Source organism: Macaca thibetana, chromosome 3 (genome assembly GCF_024542745.1).
Source record: "Macaca thibetana thibetana isolate TM-01 chromosome 3, ASM2454274v1, whole genome shotgun sequence".
In the NCBI taxonomy this organism is placed as follows: Eukaryota; Metazoa; Chordata; class Mammalia; order Primates; family Cercopithecidae; genus Macaca; species Macaca thibetana.
The window spans coordinates 139881653-139900584 of record NC_065580.1 but is presented as its reverse complement, the minus strand read 5'-3'; the positions used below and the strand labels follow the sequence as shown (position 1 = coordinate 139900584).

Sequence of the window (18932 nt, the reverse complement as noted above, 5' to 3'; positions counted from 1 at the left end):
GGGGCCGAACCGGACCCTCCAGGGAACGCCCTTGCGTAACTCGCGCACTTGGGACCCGTTCCCGCCCAGGACCACAGGCTCAAGATGGCCGGGTAGATGCAGCCTGCACGCGCCTCTCCTCCGAAGGGAACCGAAGGAGCCGGTAGCTTTTCACACTTGCAGCAGATCCGCTGAGAGAACGCGGGATTCAGTCGAGAACCCACGGGGAGCTCGAGGAGCGGAGCAGAGGCACCCAGGCAGCCTTTGCAGAGAAATCGGAACGGCGGGGACGGCCTGTAGCTCCCGCGCGCGGGGAAAGGGTGAGTGAGAGACCACGGGGTTCCGTAGTCCCCACACGGACTTCCGCAGCCACCTGACCCTCGCGGGCCTCCAGAATAGGGGGCAGCGGCGGAGAGATTCCCCAGCGGCGTTGCAGGGGCCCACGTGGAGCCCATGGGCTTCCCTGCCCTGAGCAGCTGCAGCTGCAGCCTCCGCCACCCGGAGTCCAGCCCCGAGGGCAGCTCCTGCCTTGCCTGCGGTAACCGCCGCAGCCAGCTGAGGGCCAGGGAGGGAGAGGGAGGCCGGGCGGTCTCAGGAGTCCCAAAGGATAACCCGCTGCTGCCCGCGGGACCCAGACGCGAGCCAACTGCGCGCCCGCCCTTCCTCACCTGAGCTTTCCGCCCGCAGCCTGGGGACCAGTCCTTCCCTGTCTGTCACAACCAGAGCCCAAACCCCGGGGGCCTGAGGACAGTCCGCTGGCGGCTCCGTCCCCTGAGGATCTTGAGCACACGGGCCAGGGGCCTGAGGATTGGGGGCTGTTCTGCCCCTTCCGCCACCGGTGGTGCCTGACCACTCCTCCCCGGGGTGTGGGGTCTGGGGCCCAGCCTGTGGGATACCACCACAGGCCACCTGCCGGCCAGGGAAGTCACCTGCCCGCCCAACCCATGGCAACCACCTCCAACACCAGCAGAGACCGCCTGGGTTCTGGTGGGTTGCCCCCCAACTGCCTTCACCCACATCACACCCGCTGGTCTGGGGCCTGGGATCAGCTACGAGCTTAGCTGGGGCTGCCACTACCAGGATTCGAGCAGGGCACCTAGAGGACCCCAAATTGCTCCCCTGAACCCATTAACGCCACAGCCAGCCTACACCGCTCCTGGGTTTAAGAATGAGGCAAGCTCAGCCCACCACTGGGGCTCAAAGACTGGCCCACCTTAGCCTCCTAGTCCCCAGCAACCACACCCTCCACTAATAACCACCCAAGAAATCATACAGCGCCCACAATACTACCCCAAATCAAAGCCAAAATGCCCCACCTAACCAACACCATATCTACATTTTCAGGAAGAAGTCCTCCCCTACAAAGTGAGTTCACAAACTTGGAAGAAGCAATTTACACAGGATGCGCAGATTTCAACAGAAGGACACGGGAAACATGAAAAAGCAAGGAAGTGGGATGCCTCCAGAGGAACCCAGTAATTCTCCAGCAACAGATCCCCATACGAAAGAAATTCAAGAAATGTCATATAGAGAATTGTGGAAACTGATTTTAACCAAGATTAGGGGGATTCAAGAGACTTCTGAAAAAGAAAGTAGGGAAACGTCAGTAGCAATTCTAGATATGCTTGAGGTATTTACCAACCAGTTACAGAGTTTACCAGAGCACGTGGCAAATGTGGAACTGAAGAAATCACTGGATGAAATACAAAGTACACTCAAAAGCTTCAATGGTAGACTAGATCAAGCAGAAGAAAAACTCTCAAAACTTAAAATCTGAAGCCTTTTTCTCAATTCAAAGATTTAAAGGGTTGTACTCTGGCCATTCATGTGAACAAAATCTGCTGGGTTAATTGTTATACTGGGGTCTTGGATAATCATTAAAGGTGAAATGAAAATAATTTCTTTTTGAGGTGGTCAATTTTGCAAGACGGATTCTTGTTAGGCAGCAGTCATGGAAAGATGATTTAGTTCAGTTGACATTAATAGTACTCTTGGTAATCCAACAGGTGAATGTGGTTCAAACTAAATTGCCAGGGAATTGTCGTGGTCTACTAGAAAAGCCACTCTCTCCAATAGACTGCTCACACAGCTACATGTCAGCCCTCCTCACTGTGAAAGTGACAGACACCCTAGCATTTTTATTCTTCCTTAGGTGCCTCAACTTTTTCTCCCACTCTCAGCTGTAAAGAGCTATATCTACCATTTGATCTACTTAGTGTATTTTCTTGTTGGCTATGTTAAAAAATTACAAACATAGCAATTATGAATGAAAAATAACTCCATGGCCAGGCACGGTGGCTCATGCCTGTAATCCTAGCACTTTGGGAGGCTGAGGCGGGTGGATCACAAGGTCAGGAGTTCAAGACCAGCCTGGCCAAGATGGTGAAACCTTGTCTCTATTAAAAATACAAAAATTAGCTGGGCACAGTGGTAGGTGCCTGTAATCCCAGCTGCTCGGAAGGCGAGGCTGAGGGAGGAGAATTGCTTGAACCTGGAGGGTAGAGGTTGCAGTGAGACTCTGTCTCAAAAAAACAAAACAAAAACTCTTAAGATGATTAAAACAAACTTCTACAATAAACCATAAACTCACCATATATAGTGATTCTGTACATTAAATCTTTAGAACATGTTTACCAATTTCGTGTTAAGAAAAATTTTTTAGAAGTTGTGTATGGGCTGTGCACAATGACTCATGCCTGTAATCCCACCACTTTGGGAGGCTGAGATGGGTGGACCACTCAAGGTTAGGAGTTTGACATCAGCTGGGGCAACATGGCAAAACCTCATCTCTACAAAAAATACAAAAATTAGGCATGCACTAATTAGTGGGATGGACTATTACTGATGCGTGTATCTCTAGTCCCAACTACTCAGAGGCTGAGGTGGCAAGATCAGTGGAGCCCAGGAGGTTGAGGCTGCTGTGAGCTGTGGTCATGCCACTGCACTCCAGCTGGAATGACAGAATGACATCGTGTCTCAAAAAAAAAAAATTATGTCTGTACTCCACTTTTCAACTGGATATAGTGTCCATAATCAAGGTCATCTAAATATAATGTTTTGCAGAGATTTTTTTGTTTTTAGACAGAGTCTTGCACTGTTGCTGGGGCTGGAGTGCAATAGTGCAATCTTGGCTCACTGAAACTTCTGTCTCCTGGGTTGAAGCGATTCTCCTGCCTCAGCTTCCTGAGTAGCTGGGATTACAGGTGCTCGCCGCCACGCCTAATTTTTTGTATTTTTAGTAGAGTCGGGGTTTCACTATGTTGGCCAGGCTGGTCTCGAACTCCTGACCTTGTGATTCACCTGCCTTGGCCTCCCAAAGTGCTGGGATTACAGGCGTGAGCCACCGTGCTTGGCACTTTCTGTTTTTTTGAGATGGAGTTCTGCTCTTGTTGCCCAGGCTGGAGTGCAATGTCACGATCTCAGCTTACTGCAACCTCCGCCTCCTGGGTTCAAGTGATTCTCCTGCCCTAGCCTCCCAGGTAGCTGGGATTACAGGCACGCTATCACTCCCAGCTAAATTTTGTATTTTTAGTAGAGATGGCGCTTCACCATGTTGGACAGGCTGGTCTTGAACTCCTGACCTCAGAATTTCCATCCGTCTCAGATTCCCAAAGTGTTTGGATTACAGGTGTGAGCCACCGCATCCGGCCTTTTGGAGAAATTAAATGTTTTTAACCTTCCAAAGTATCCTGGGTGAACTGTACACCCATGCTGCTAGCAGTGTATACGCTAGAGCCAAAAGGTGAAAAAACCGAAATGTCCATCAACAAATGAATGGATAAATAAAATGTGTAGGATAGAATATTATACCACCTTAAAAAGGAAGGAGATTCTGATACATGCTACAAGGCAGGTGAGCCCTGAGATCATTAAGCTCTGGGAAATAAGCAATTCTTATGCCTCAGCCACCCGAGTAGTTAGTATTACAAAAAGACAAAAAATAGTGTAGGATTCCACTTATATAAGGGACTTAGAGGAGGCAAAGTCATAGAGACAGAAAGCAGAATGGTGGTTGTCAAGGGCTGGGGAAGGAGGAATGGGGAGTTGTTAAGTGGGTACAGTTTGAGTTAGGGATGATAGAGGGTTCTGGGGATGGACGGTGGTGATGGCTGTACAACAATGTGAGTGTATTGAATGCTACTGAACCATATACTTCCAAATGGCTAGAATGGTAAACTTTGTTATGTATAGTTTATAGATAGTTATGTAACAGGATAACAAAACAGCGTCGTTAAAAACAGAGTAACTTAAAATTTGAAAACATCCCCAGTGACCAGGTAAATCTTTTAGGCTTATAATGAAAATAGCAATGCATTTCTTATTGTAACTACTTTAAAAATAGTTTTTAAACTATTTTTAGTTTAAAATAAACTAAATCTGCCACATTCTTTTTCTAGTCTGCCACAGTCTTGATTTCCCAATCATATTTTTTCTTTTTTCTTTTTCTTTGTTTTTTGGAGACAGAGTCTTGCTCTGCTGCCCAGGCTGGAGTGCAGTGGCGCAATCTCGGCTCACTGCAACCTCCACCTCCTGGGTTCAAGCAATTCTCTGGCCTCGGCCTCCTGAGTAGCTGGGATTACAGGCACCTGCCACCATGCCCGGCTAATTTTTGTACTTTTAGTAGAGACAGGGTTTCACCATGTTGGCCAGGCTGATCTGGAACTCCTGACCTAAAGTAATACACCTGCCTCTGCCTCTCAAAGTGCTGGGATTACAGGTGTGAGCCAATGCACTCAGCCTTTTTTTTTCTTTTTTTGTTTGAGACAGTCTCACTCTGTTGCCCAGGCTGGAGTACCGTGGCACAATCTTGGCTGACTACAACCTCTGCTTCCCAGGCTCAAGCAATTCTTATGCCTCAGCCACCTAAGTACTGGTATTACAGGTGTGTGCCAACACGCCTGGCACATTTTTGTACTTTTAGTAGAGATGGGGTTTCGCCATGTTGGCCAGGCTGGTCTTGAACTCCTGGTTTCTAGCAGTTCTCCCATCTCGGCCTCCCAAAGTGTTGGGATTACAGCCGTGACCCGCTGCAACTGGCCAGGCACTTCAATTTTTTTTTTTTTTTTTTTTTTCTCTTCTTGGAGACAGAGTCTTGCTCTGTCACCGGGCTGGAGTGCAGTGGTGCAATCTCAGCTCACTGCAATCACCACCTCCCAGGTTCAAGCAATTCTCCTGCCTCCGCCTCCTGAGTAGCTGGGACTACAGGCACGCCCCACCACGCCCAGCTAATTTTTGTATTTTTAGTAGAGATGGGGTTTCACCATGTTGGCCAGGATGGTCTCTATCTCTTGACCTTGTGATCTGCCTGCCTCGGCCTCCCAAAGTGCTGGGATTACAGGTGTGAGCCACCACGCCCAGCCAGGCACTTCACATTTTATGTCACTCTGTATGTCTGCAAATAACTGAGAAAGTGCCACAGTATTGATTTGGGGGTTACAAACATATTTTAGTGAATTCTCAAATATAAAATCTATGAATAACGATCAAGTATACCTTCATTTGGCATGTTAAGTACCCCAGGTTCCCACATTATCTGAGGGAGGGCAGCATATGAAACTTATTTCGACCTCTTTTTAAACATTTAATGTAATTTAATCTATTTGAGACATGGTGTCTGTCACCCAGGCTGGAGTATAGTGGTGCGATCTTAGCTCAGTGCAACCTCTGCCTCCCAGGCTCAAGCAATTCTTATGCCTCAGCCACCCGAGTAGTTAGTATTACAGGCATGTGCCAACACACCCTGTGAATTTTTACATTTTTAGTAGAGATAGGGTTTTGCCATGTTGGCCAGGCTGGTCTTGAACTCCTGGCTTCAAGTGATCCGCCTGCCTTGGCCTCCCAAAGTGCTGAGATTACAAGTGTGAGCCACTGAGCCCCACCTAGAACTCTTACAGAGAATGAAGAATGCGTTTTGATTTTCTTTTTTGCATATCCAAGACATGGCACTCAAGTTTCTGAATTGGCCTTACTATTAGGTTGGTGCAAAAGTAATTGTGGCTTTTGCCATTAAAAATTAAAAATGGCAAAAACCGCGATTAGTTTTGCACCAACCTAATATTTAGGAAAATGGAATGAGTTCCGCGAGGGTGGGGATTTGTGTCTTTTTCATGCATGCTGTCTGCAGTCAGCAGCTAGGACAGTGGTGCACACACAGCAGGTGCTCAACCCGTCGGTGTTTGTTGGGTAAATCAAGGAATGAAAATTACATTCAAGCCAATACACATGATTAAACTACTGTTGTATCATTGGGCTGCAACGGTTACAATTCCACAAACTATGTAACTGGACATATGTGAAGGTGGTAAATCCCTCCATTTTATAGGTCTTTGGGAAGTTCTGGGGCCAGGAAATCTGAATTCGATGATAGGACTTTCTAAACTGAACTCAGGACAGAGCATAGATGGTCTGAGTGAATGCCCTGCGTGACAGGTGCCTTCCTGCAGGTAGGAACACTTCCTCTGCAGTCACAGGGAGAAGAAAACATCAGGAGCTGGATGTGATTTCACATCTGCACCAAGAAACATGCTGATTTCACTGGGGAGGTGGCAGTCCCAGGTGAAGGCTGGCTAGGTCATAATTGACATCTCCTCCCTGTCTCTGCTCTCAGACATGGAGTTGATGATGCTTTTTAAATACTTTATGAATTCCATCCGGATCTCCTCAGGGTCATCTTCCAGGTTCGAGTGCACCAGCTTCAGCTTGTTCAAGGGTGGCGCTTGAAAATGAAGATAAGGTTAATTAGTCAAGGAGTTTCAATGAGGGGCCCTTTCTAGCTCCCAATGAAACTTCTAGAAGAAATTTAACTTTCTGAAGTTCACAAATCAAGTTGTCTTCCTTGACACCAGAGAACAGAGAAAGGGTTTGCTATATTGCCACCTGGCAACAGGATGAAAACCTTACAAACCACTTTCCAGGTCTTCTGTTCTTATAGATTCTCTATTATTCTCATTTTGTTTCTGAGTATTTTCTGACTTCTTTTTCAGGATTACTGTGTCACCCTTGGGATGTGTGTTATGTGAATTAGAGGTTTTTCTCCAGAAAAGTTCTTTCAGAAAGAGTGCCACCCCAGTCATACCCAAGAATAGTGACAAGCAGGATTTTCCCACTCTGTATTCTGGTTTTTTTTTTTTTTTTTGAGACAGAGTTTCACTCTTGTTGTCCAGGGTGGAATGGAGTGCAATGGCACAATCTCAGCTCACTGCAACCTCCACCTCCCAGGTACAAGTGATTCTCCTGCCTCAGTCTCCTGAGTAGCTGGGATTACAGGCGTGCACCACCACCCCCAGCTAATTTTTGTATTTTTAGTAGAGGTGGGGTTTCACCATGTTGGCCAGGCTGGTCTAGAACTCCTGACCTCAAGAGATCCGCCCGCCTCGGCCTCCCAAAGTGTTGGGATTATAGGCATGAGCCACTGCGCCTGGCCTTTCATTTATTTATTTATTTTTTGAGATGGTGTCTCATCCTGTCACCCAAGCTGGAGTGCAGCGGTGAGATCACTGCAACCTCTGCCTCCCGGGCTCAAGGAACTCTCCTGCCTTAGCCCCTGAGTAGCTGGGACTACCGGCGCCTGTCATCATGCCTGGCTAATTTTTGTATTTTTAGTAGAGACAGGGTGGACTCACATGGAGCGGGCAACAATTGCCTAGGGTACAGAAGGTGCTCAGTAACTGGACAGAGCTGCTGGTTTGTAGGACGTGGGGCAATATGTAGGTGTCCAAAACATTCAAGACAAAAGAGGAAGAGAAATTCCAGTTTCCTTACACAAAGACAGGCTTCCTTTATCATCTCCAGAGCCTGGTTTGTGGTGTGCAATTAGCATACACTGTGTGTCCTGTAAGGACTGCTGTTGGACAAAGCAGGAATACCACATCTCCATTTCCTTCCGGTGGCTTGGGATGTCAGCATTGAAGACGATCACCACTCCATGAGCATCCTTCATCAGGGCTGGCCAGCAGGACTCAAACCTGGGAGGAAGAAAAGGAACAAGAGGGAAAGTCAGGTCATTCTGGTTTCTAACTGTGGACTTTAAAAAGAATATCTTAGTATTAAAAGTTGGTCTATAACAGCCTGGGCGTGGTGGCTCACTCCTGTAAGCCCAGCACTTTGGGAGGCTGAGGCGGGTGGGTCACGATGTCAGGAGATCGAGACCATCCTGGCTAACACGGTGAAACTCCATCCCTACTAAAAATACAAAAAAGTTAGCCGAGCGTGGTGGTGGGCTCTTGTAGTCCCAGCTACTCGGGAGCCTGAGGCAGGAGAATGGCATGAACCCGGGAGGCAGAGCTTGCAGCAAGCTGAGTTTGCACTACTGCACTCCAGCCTGGGTGACACAGCGAGACTCCATCCCAAAACAACAACAACAACAACAAAAAAGAAACAGTTGGTTGATGACTTTTTTTTTTTTAAAGAGACAGGGTCTTGCTCTACTTTTTGTTGCCAACAGCAACAAAAGTAGGAGGTGGGTGATGGCTGGGCAGTCTTTTAAAATTGTGCAGTTGTGGGATCATAGCTCACTGCAGCCTCCAAACGTGGGCCCGAGCGATCCTTCCGCCTCAGCCTCCTGAGTAGCTAGGACTACAGGTGTGCACCACATCAGGCCAATTTTAGTTTTTTTAAAGGTTGATGATTTCTTCATTTAAAAAAAAATTGTTATTATTTTTTGAGGTAAGAGTCTGGCTCTGTTGCCCAAGCTGGAGTGCAGTAGCAACGTCTACCTCCCAGGTTCAAGTGATTCTCCTGCCTCAGTCTCCTGATGTGGCTGGGATTATTGGTGCACACCACCATACTGGGCTAAGTTTTGTATTTTTAGTAGAGACGGGGTTTTGCTATGTTGGCCGGGCTGGTCTCAAACTCCTGAGCTCTGGTGATCTGCCTGCCTTGGCCTCCCAAAGCAGTGGATTACAGGCGTAAGCCACGGTGCCTGGCCCCTATTTTTTTTTTTTAAAGATGAGGTTTCATCATGTTGGGCAGGCTGGTCTTGAACTCCTGACCTTAGGTGATCTGCCTGCCTCGGCCTCCCAAAGTACTGGGATTACAGGCGTCAGCCACTGTGCCTGGCCAAGGTTGATGACTTCTAACTGCATCATAACCTAATCACTGAAGTGTATAAAGCAATGCATGTCAGCAAATAATTTATCAAGCTCCTCATATGTGCCAGGAAACATGCTAGGCCCAACTTCATGGTGCCTGATGGGCAGCTGATTTTTTTTGTTTGGTTTTGTTTTTTGAGACGGAGTCCAGCTCTGTCACCCAGGCTGGAGTACAATGGTGCGATCTCCGCTCACTGCAACCTCCGCCTCCGGGTTCAAGCAGTTCTCCTGCCTCAGCCTCCCAAGTAGCTGGGATTACATGTGGCCGCCACCACACCGGGCTAATTTTTCGTATTTTTAGTAGAGATGCAGTTTCACCATGTTGGCCAGGCTGCTCTTGAACTCTTCTCCTCAGCTGATCCACCCCCCTTGGCCTCCCAAAGTGCTGGAACTACAGGTGTGAGCCACCACCCCTGGCCTGGGCAGCTGATTTTTAAACCATTTGATGAAGTGACTTTCTTTAAAGGAACATACTTAGCATCGCCACCACAGTCCCATAGCTCGAATTCACAGCCTGTGCCTTTGTTGTTGCTGGTAACGTGCGGGTTCTCAAATTCCAGGATCCTAAAAGGAAAAAGAAGAGCAGTAGGCTGGGTGCGGTGGCTCATGCCTGTAATCTCAGCACTCTGAGAGGCTGAGGCAGGCAGATCACTTGAGGTTAGGAGTTCGAGACCAGCCTGGACAACATGGTGAAACCCTCGCTATGCTAAAAATAAAAGAATTAGCCGGGCATGATGGTGGGCACCTGTAATCCCAGCTATTGGGGAGGCTGAGGCAGGAGAATCGCTTGAACCTGGGAGGTGGAGGTTGCAGTGAGCCGAGATTGTGCCACTGCACTCCAGCCTGGGAGACAGGACGAAGAAGAAGAGCAGCAGTAGCACCAATAATGAAGCTGCATTACACTTTTGGAATGCCAACAGCAACAAAAGTAGGAGGTGGGTGATGGCTGGGCAGTCTTTTTAGATTGTTTTATTATTAAATTTTTTTTTTGAGACAGGGTCTCACTCTGTCACCCAGGCTGGGTGCAGTGGCACGATCATAGCTCACTGCAGCCTCCAACTCCTGGCCTTAAGCAATCCTGCTGCTTCAGCCTACTGTGTAGCTGAGACTACAGACACATGCCAACTTACCTGGCTAATGTTTTATTTTTAGTTGAGATGGGGTCTCCCTATATTGCCCAGGGCTCAGGCGATCCTCCCACTTTGACCTCTGAGAGCGCTGGCATTAGAGGCATGAGCCTCCCTGCCCAGCCAGTTGGGCACTCTTGTGGACACAGATTTGTCAGGGCTCACCTCACTCCTTGGGTTGGGCTGTATTCAGTGATGTCAGAAGATTCTGTCAGAAAGTTGGCCAAAACAGTTTTTCCACTCTGTGAAAATGAGTGCAAATAAAGGTCTTTGTTGAAAGGCAGAAAAGGAAACCGGAAAAATCACCCCAAGAGGTGGCCTGGAAGCTGGTGCGGTGCAGTATAGGTCATTGGCACCCTGAGATCACTGGGGTGGTTATGACCACACTGTCTTGCTCTAGTGCAGTGGGCACAGCCTGGTCTGGGGCCCAGGGAGCATGGGATTAAGTTCTTTTTTTTTTTTTGAGACAGAGTTTCACTCTTGTTGCCCAGGCTGTGATCTGGGCTCACTGAAACCCCCGGGTTCAAATGATTCTCCTGCCTCAGCCTCCCAAGTATTTGGGATTACAGGCGCCCACCACCACACCCAGCTAACTTTTGTATTTATTAGTTGGGCTGGTCTCGAACTCCTGATCTCAGGTGATCCACCCGCCTGGGCCTCCCAGAGTGCTGGGTTTACAGGGATGAGAAACTGCGCCTGGCCAAGGAGTTCTTTTAGGTCACAGAGAGGATCAAAGTCAGCCTGGGGACTCATGGCTAGCTGTCTTATAATCTCACATGGAGCAGTTTGTCCATCTGGATTATATGAGTAATACACATTTTTTTTTTTTTTTTTTTTTTGAGACAAGGTATTGCTCTGTTGCCCAGGCTGGAGTGCAGCAACATGATCACAGCTCACTGCAGCCTTGATCTGTAGGGCTCCAGTGATCCTCTCGCCTCAGCCTCCTGAGTAGCTGGGACTACAGATGTGCACCACCATGCCCAGCTAATTTTTGTATTGTTTGTAGAGATGGGGTTTCCCTATGTTGCCCAGGCTGGTCTCGCATGCCTGGGCTCAAGTGATCTCCCCACCTCAGCCTCCCAAAGTGCTGGCAGGTGTTAGCCACTGCGCCTGGCCTAAGACTTCTATCAGTTTTATTTATTTTTTTAGATGTAGTTTCGCTCTTGTTGCCCAGGCTGGAGTGCAATGGCGCGATCTTGGCTTACTGCAACCCCGCCTCCGGATTCAAGTGATTCTCCTGCCTCAGACTCACGAGTAGCTGGGATTACAGGCATGCGCCACCATGCCCAGCTAATTTTTGTATTTTTAGTACAGATGGGGTTTCACCATGTTAGTCAGGCTGGTCTCGAACTCCTGACCTCAGGTGATCCACCTGCTTTGGCCTCCCAAAGTGCTGGGATTACAGGCGTGAGCCACCGTGCCTGGCCAGTTTTTTGTTTTTGGTTTTGTTTTGTTTTGTTTTTTAACGCATTTAGCTTTAGTTCATCTGAGCTTTATTTCTGTGGATGATGTGAAGTTTACATGTAGATGTGATCTGATCCCCACTACCACACCCCCAACAAACACATTAATAGCCAGTGGTTCCAGGACCATATAGTAAAACGCCCAGGCCTCGAGCAGTGACTCACACCTGTAATCCCAGAACTTTGAGAGGCTGAGGCAGGAGGCCTTTTGAGCCCAAGAGTTGGAGACCAGCCTAGGTGCTAAGCAACATAGCAAGATCTTGTCTCTACAAATAATTAACAAATTAAGGCCAGGCGTGGTGGCTCATTCCTTTAATCCCAGCACTTTGGGAGGCCGAGGCGGGCGGATCACTTGAGGTCAGGTGTTAGAGACCAGCCTGGCCAGCAAGGTGAAAACCCATCTCTACAAAAAATACAAAACTTAGCCAGGGGTGATGGTGTGGGCCTGTAATCTCAGCTACTCAGGAGGCTGAGGCAGGAGAATCGCTTGAAACCGGGAGGCGGAGTTTGCAGTGAGCCAAGATCATGCCACTGCACTCCAGCCTGGGTGACAGGGCGAGACTAGTCGGGCGTGGTGGTGCACGCCTGTAGTCCCAGGTACTCAGGAGGCTGAGGCAGGAGGACTACTTGAGCCCAGGGAAGTCGAGGTTGCAGTGAGCTATGATCACACCACTGCCCTCCAGCCTGGACGACAGGGCGAGAACCTGTCTCAAACAAAAGTCCAGACCCACAGACGCATTCATCAGGTGGATCCCGGATGCAAGAGAAAGAGTCACGAAATCTAGGCTGTGGTTCCAGTGACGCCACTCAGTACCTTGGGCCTTCGGGGCTCATTAACACCGGGCTCGCCTCCACTACCTCCTCCGGGCAGTGGTTGGAATCAAGGTCTGAAAGCACGGAGTTCGCGGAAAGGGCAGGGGCGCCAGCCGGGATGGGCGCGGTGGGCCCGGGTTCCCGCCTCCTGGAGCAAGCCACAGACCAGACGGGTGGGGACCTGCGCTCGCTCAGGCCCCGAGGCCTGCTCCCCGCTCCCTCTCCCGCGCCGGGCCGGGACTCACCTCGCAAGGCCCCACGAAGAGGATTTTGGCCTTCAGCATCGTTGTCCGCCGCGGCGTAGCAGGCCGGAGCCCACCGTAGCCGGCGCGTTAGGGCAGAGAGCTCCCGGGCCGCTTTCGTTTCCATGGCGACGGCGAGCGCCCCGCAGGGGCCGACGGGACTCGGCCACTTCCGGCGCGCGGGGCGGAAAGTGGGCGCGTCTGTGACTGGGTGGGGGTTGGAGAGAAGTCACAAAGCCCGGGCTGCAGACGCGGTTCTGTAGGGTTGGCCTCTATTTCTTTTAGAGACAGGGTTTCACTCTGTCGCTCAGGCTGGAGGGCGGTGGCGCGATCTCGGCTCACTGTAGCCTCCAACTTCTGGGCCCAAACGATCCTTCTGCCTCAGCCTCCCGAGTAGCTGGCGCTACAGGCACACGCCATCACGTCCGACTAATTTTTAAAATTTTTGTATTTGTAAGACCGGGTTTTGCTATGTTGCCCAGGCTGTTTTCGAACTCCTGGGCTGAAACGATCCTCCCACCTCCACCTCCCCAAAATTCTGGGACTGCAGGCCCGTTCCATAAGTCTCGGTAGAGACGCGGAAAGCAAGACTCCAGGAGGGGGCGGAATGGCCGTTTCCAAATTGTTGTTTCTCCCAATAATCTCGAGAGCTCAGACAGGCCATACAAGTGCCAAGCTGGCCTTGGAACTAGGCCTTGACTCCTTTATCACTGTGGCATGATATCACTGTGGCTGTCCACTTGGGAGCCGATTTATCATAGCTGTGACCCAGCTTAAAAAAGCTCAGGTGAAAGTCTGGTTTCTGTAAAAGGATTCACCACTCACTATCATTCGTCTGACCTAGGTGAAACCAAAGAGATGATGGCTGGAATCCTTTAGTCAGTGCAGGTGTCTAGAAACATTGCTGCTAAATTCAGTCAGGTCAGTCTGAAAATACAGAGTCAAGTCAGAATTTCGGATAAGGCCATGATATTAAATGTCTCTGTGCCGAGAGTGCCAGTGCAAAATATTCTGGCCCACAAAGGGCTGACGACAAAAATTCCTCGTCAACCCACTATCAAATCTTTAACCTTCGGTAACATAGTTACATAGTCTTTGTATTGAAAAGAACTGCTTGGCCAACCTCCGTGGCCCAGGCCTGTAATCCCAGCACTTTGGGAGGCCGAGGCTGGTGGATCGCTTGAGGTCTGGAGTTCGAGACCAGCCTGGCCAACATGGTGAAAACTGTCTCTACTAAAAATACAAAAATTAGCCGGGTGTGGTGGCACGCACCTGTAATGCCAGCTACTCAGGAGGCTGAGGCAGGAGAATCACTTGAACCAGGGAGGCAGAGGTTGCAGTGAGCCAAGATGGCATCACTGTACTCCAGCTTGGGTGACAGAGCAAGACTCTGTCTCAAAATAAATAAATAAAAATAAATAACTGCTGAGTGAACAGTAAGGAAGAGTTCTTAATTTCAGCATGTCATTGTTGATGGATTAAATTAATATCTTTTTTTCTTTTCTTTTTTTTGTTTTTGAGACAGGGTCTTGCTGTGTTGCCCAGGCTGGAGTGCAGTGGTGTGATCTCAGTTCACTGCAACCTCCGCCTTCTGGTTTCAAGTGTTACTCCTGCCTCAGCCTCCCGAGTAGCTGAGATTACAGGTGCACGCTACCATGCCTGGCTAATTTTTGTATTTTTAGTAGAGACGGGGTTTTGCCATGTTGGCCAGGCTAGTCTCAAACTACTGACCTCATGATCTGCTTGCCTCGGCTTCCCAAAGTGCTGGGATTACAGACATGAGCCACTGTGCCCAGCCAGTCCTCATTTTAAAAGGTATCCATTTTTTTTTTTTTTGAGACAGGGTCTTGCTCTGTTGTCCAGGCTGGAGTGCAGTGGTGCGATCATAGCTCACTGCAGCCTTGACCTCCTGGCCTCAAGAGATCCTCCCACCTCAGCCTCCCAAGTAGCTGGGACTACAGGCACGTGCCCTACATCTGTTTTTTTTTTTTAAATTTTGTGTAGAGATGGGGTCTTGTCATGTTGTCCAGGCTAGTCTCGAACTCCTGACCTCAAGCGATCCTCCCCTCTCAGCCTCCCAAACTGCTGGGATTACAGGTGTGACCCACGATGCCTGGATTTGCTTTCCTGTTTTATACACTGGTTTACAATCTGGATTCACTTTGATGCTCAAATTGCCGTTGATATGGCCACTGGGAATGTTGTCAAGCTGGTTTCTGCATCTTTTTGAAATGTCTTTCTGTGAGCCATTCCTTTCTTTTTTGGCGCCCGTACATGTTCCCACGGGGTTATTTTATTACTATTGCTTTATAATCACCATATACTATATACATTCTTTTTCTATGTATTAAAAAATTTAAAGATTCAAAAGTTCAAGGAAACGAAAAAGAAGTTGTTCCTTTTCACACCTGGGAAAATTGGGGAAAATTTTGCTCCTCCTATTTTTGGCATGAAACATACACTCTTAGGTCTCTGGCCCTGGCTTTGGGAGAACTGGTGCCAGGCACAGGGGTAGGTGCTGGGTTCTGGAGGTGGTTCTGCACAGTCCCTTTGCCCTGGTAGCTTCTAGGCCAGATGGGGAGAGCAGCCTGTGGAGTGCAGCTTGTCAAGTGTTTTCCCATGCACAGGCTTTCTTTTCCTTTTTTTTTTTTTTTTTTTGAGATGGAGTCTCACTCTGTCGCCCAGGCTGGAGTGCAGTGGCATGATCTCGGCTCACTGCAACCTCTGCCTCCCAGGTTCAAGCGATTCTCCTGCCTCAGTTTCCTGAGTAGCTGGGATTACAGGTGTGTGCCACCACGCGCCACTAATTTTTGTATTTTTAGTAGAGACGGGGTTTCATGATGTTGGTCACGTTGGTCTCAAACCCCTGACCTCAAGTCCTGTCTGATCTGCCTGCCTCGGCCTCTGAAAGTGCTGGCATTACAGGCCTGAGCCACTGAGCCCAGCCCCATGTACAGTTTAATTTTCATTTGCAAATGGAGCTATTACAGTGAGGCAAAGTATGAGTATCCTAAATCGATATCAGGGAGGAGGCAGGAACCATGGGCTTTCAGCAGCTCCAGCTCTCCTTTCTTTTATTTTCTTCTTTTTCTTTTTTTTTTTTTTCTGTTTTTTTTTGAGATGGAGTCTTGCACTGTCACCCAGGCTGGAGTGCAGTGGCGAGATCTCGGTTCACTGCAATGTCTACCTCCTCGGTTCAAGTGATTACCCTGCCTCAACCTCTTGAGTAGCTGGAATTACAGGCATGTACCATCATGTCCGGCTAAGTTTTGTATTTTTAGTAACAACAGGGCTTCACCATGTTGGCCAGGCTGGTGTCAAACTGCTGACCTCATGGGATCCGCCCGCCTCGGCCTCCCAAAGTGCTGGGATCACAGGCGTGAGCCGCTGCGCCCGGCCCAGTTCTCCTTTCTATTTATAAAGATGCCATTTGCCCTCTGTGCACAGTAATGGTTTTGCCTCTTGCCAGGTCCAGAGTCCAGGCTTCCTCACCTCGGTGTTTACCTCATTGCACTGGGTGGAAGTTTGTGTGCTACATTTCTTAACAACACATGCCTTCACTGAAGGGTATCTTTGGTGTTTGGGTCCACTGATCACAACTCTAAGCCTGGTACACCATAGATGCTCAATAGTGTTGGTTCTGGGCCAGTGCAGTGGCTCACGCATGGAATCCCAGCACTTTGGGAGACTGAGGTGGGAGGATCACTTGACACCAGGTGTTTGAAACCAGCCTGGGCAATAAGCAAGACCCTGTGTCCACACACACACACACACACACACACACACACACACACACACACAATCAGCCAGGTATGGTGGAATGCCTGTAGTCCCAGCTACTGGGGAGGCTGAGGTGAGAGGATCACTTGAGCCTAGAAACTTGAGGCTGCAGTGAGCCACGATCGTGCCATTGCACTGTAGCCTCAGTGACAAAACGAGACCCTGACTCAAAAAAATAATATTAAGCCGGGAGCGGTGGCTCACATATGTAATACAGATGTTATTTTGGGAGGCTGAGGTGGGTGGATCACCTGAGGTCAGGAGTTGGAGACCAGCCTGGCCGATATTGTGAAACCCCTGTCTCTACTAAAAATACAAAAATTAGCCGGGCGTTTTGGTGGGAACCTGTAATCCCAGCTACCTGGGAGGCTAGGCAGGACATTTGCTTGAACCCAGGGGGCGGACGGAGGCCGCAGTGAGTGGAGATCATGCCACTGCACTGCAGCCTGGGTGACAAAGTGAGACTCTGTCTCAAAAAAAAAAAAAAAAAAAAAAAAAAAAAAAAAAAAAAAGGGCGTGCGTGGTGGCTCATGCCTGTAATCCCAGCACTTTGGGAGGCTGAGGCAGGCAGATCACCTGAGGTCAGGAGTTCGAGACCAGCCTGGTGCAACATGGTGAAACCCCATCTCTACTAAAAATACAAAATTAGTCAGATGTGGTGGTGCACGCCTGTAGTCCCAGCTACTCGGGAGGCTGAGGCAGGAGAATCACTTGAACCTGGGAGGCAGAGGTTGCAGTGAGCTGTGATAGTGCCACTGCACTCCCACCTGGGCAACAGAGTGAGACTCCATCTCAAAAAAAAAAAAAAAAGATAAAAGATGTGTAAGTTTCATCTTCCCCTTCATAACACACACATAGAAACACATACATACTCATTTACTCTATAAATATTTAAGTTAATGAATGTTCCCTTAATCCTCCCAAGAGCCTTTAGTTTTTGGTCCAGGTGAGAGAAATAAAAAATATGAAATGCTTTACATTTCTTCAATATATGTGCTGTATACATTTGGGATGATTATTGTAAATTATTGAAATACTTTTGCTTTATGACTTTCATTTTAATTAGAAGAGGTTGACTTCAGACAGCTTAATACACAGCCTTTGATTGTAAAGTGAGCAATAGATCATTAGCGGGGGTGAGAACTGGGTGAACTCAGAGTCATTTTTCTCCTCCTTCTGTGTTTCAATGCAATAAAATCTTTCTCTTGCATAAAACCTAAAGAAATAAGTTTGACATATTTCAAATCCCTTCTATAAATTGTTGAAAAGATTTAATATAACCCCCAGCCATAAAATCTTTAATTTGAGTTGACCCTCCATGGTCTCAATGATTACACATGCAGTTTTTATTACTAAAGAATAAATTGTGGGTTTCCTGTGACTCAAGGGAATCAAATGCCCTTCAATCACCTTCTGCAACGCGAGGATTTGAACCTTTTCCGTTCAACTCTTGAAGACGGGAATTTCACAAAATCGTTTGTAACCTGGAAATATTTTGCCCCCTATGAATGCTGTCATCTTTTTTTTTTTTTTAATTTAAAAAAAGGAATAAAGCTCTAGCCAGAGATGATGTCCAGCAAGTTTGGTTTAGGACAAATCGATGTAAAAATGACTTTTCATCAATTCCCATTAGAAAGCCTGAGCTATTCTTTCAATATAAAAAATATTTCCTAGCCAACTGAAGATAAAGCTTTTGGCAAAGCAGTGAAACAGGGATACAGCTGGACCAGCAGCCTGTAGCCTGCATTTGGCCGTGTCCTGTAGAAGGGATTTTGGGAGGCAGTGTTGTGTCATGGAAAGAGTACCAATTTTGGAGTAAGACAATTTGAAATTAGGTGAGTGAGGCCGGGCGTGGTGGCTCACACCTGTAATCCTAGCACTTTGGGAGGCCAAGGTGGGCAGATGGCTTGAGGCCAAGAGTTCAAGACCAGCCTGGTTGCCGGGTGCAGTGACTCATGCCTGTAATCCCAGCACTTTGGGAAGCTGAGGCAGGCGGATCACGAGGTTAGGAGATCAAGACCATCCTGGCTAACACGGTGAAACCCCGTCTCTACTAAAAATACAAAAAATTAGCCAGGTGTGGTGGCGGGCGCCTGAGGCAGGAGAATGGCGTGAACCCAGGAGGTGGAGCTTGCAGTGAACCGAGATTGTGCTACTGCACTCCAGCCTGGGTGAGAGCGAGACTCTGTCTCAAAAAAAGAAAAAAAAAAAGACCAGCCTGGCAAACATGGTGAAACCCTGTCTCTACTAAAAATGCAAAAGTTAGCCAAGTGTGGTGGCAGATGCCTGTAATCACAGCTACTCAGGAGGCTGAGGTGGGAGAATCACTTGAACCCAGAAGGTGGAGGTTGCAGTGAACCGAGATTGCACCATTGCACTCCAGCCAGCCTGGGCGACAAGAGCGAGACCCTGTCTCAAAAAAAAGAAAAAACAAACAAA

General features: G+C 48.4%; 3 protein-coding genes across 16 annotated transcripts in view; 1 reads left to right on the top strand and 2 right to left on the bottom strand.

Annotated features, from left to right (window-relative positions):
* Positions 1-18932, top strand: part of CUX1 (cut like homeobox 1) — a 1083765-nt gene that overhangs the window by 119490 nt on the left and 945343 nt on the right.
* The window catches only part of FIS1 (fission, mitochondrial 1), a 386064-nt gene that overhangs the window by 72726 nt on the left and 294406 nt on the right, over positions 1-18932 (bottom strand). The gene's annotated exons all lie outside the window — the stretch shown is intronic.
* IFT22 (intraflagellar transport 22) overlaps positions 6199-18932 on the bottom strand; it is a 984170-nt gene continuing 971436 nt past the window's right edge. For 11 of the 14 annotated variants that reach the window (XM_050783880.1, XM_050783881.1, XM_050783883.1 and 8 more), the window contains exons 2-6: positions 12717-12846; positions 10361-10437; positions 9543-9632; positions 7741-7943; positions 6199-6694 (exon numbers count right to left, since the gene is read on the bottom strand). In XM_050783880.1, the coding sequence (XP_050639837.1) occupies positions 6546-6694; positions 7741-7943; positions 9543-9632; positions 10361-10437; positions 12717-12755 (558 nt within the window). In that variant the 5' untranslated portion in view covers positions 12756-12846 and the 3' untranslated portion in view covers positions 6199-6545. Of the gene's footprint in view, positions 6695-7740; positions 7944-9542; positions 9659-10360; positions 10438-12716; positions 12878-18932 lie in introns of those variants that run through there. The other 3 variants (XM_050783879.1, XM_050783892.1, XM_050783894.1) reach the window with 3 other exon arrangements.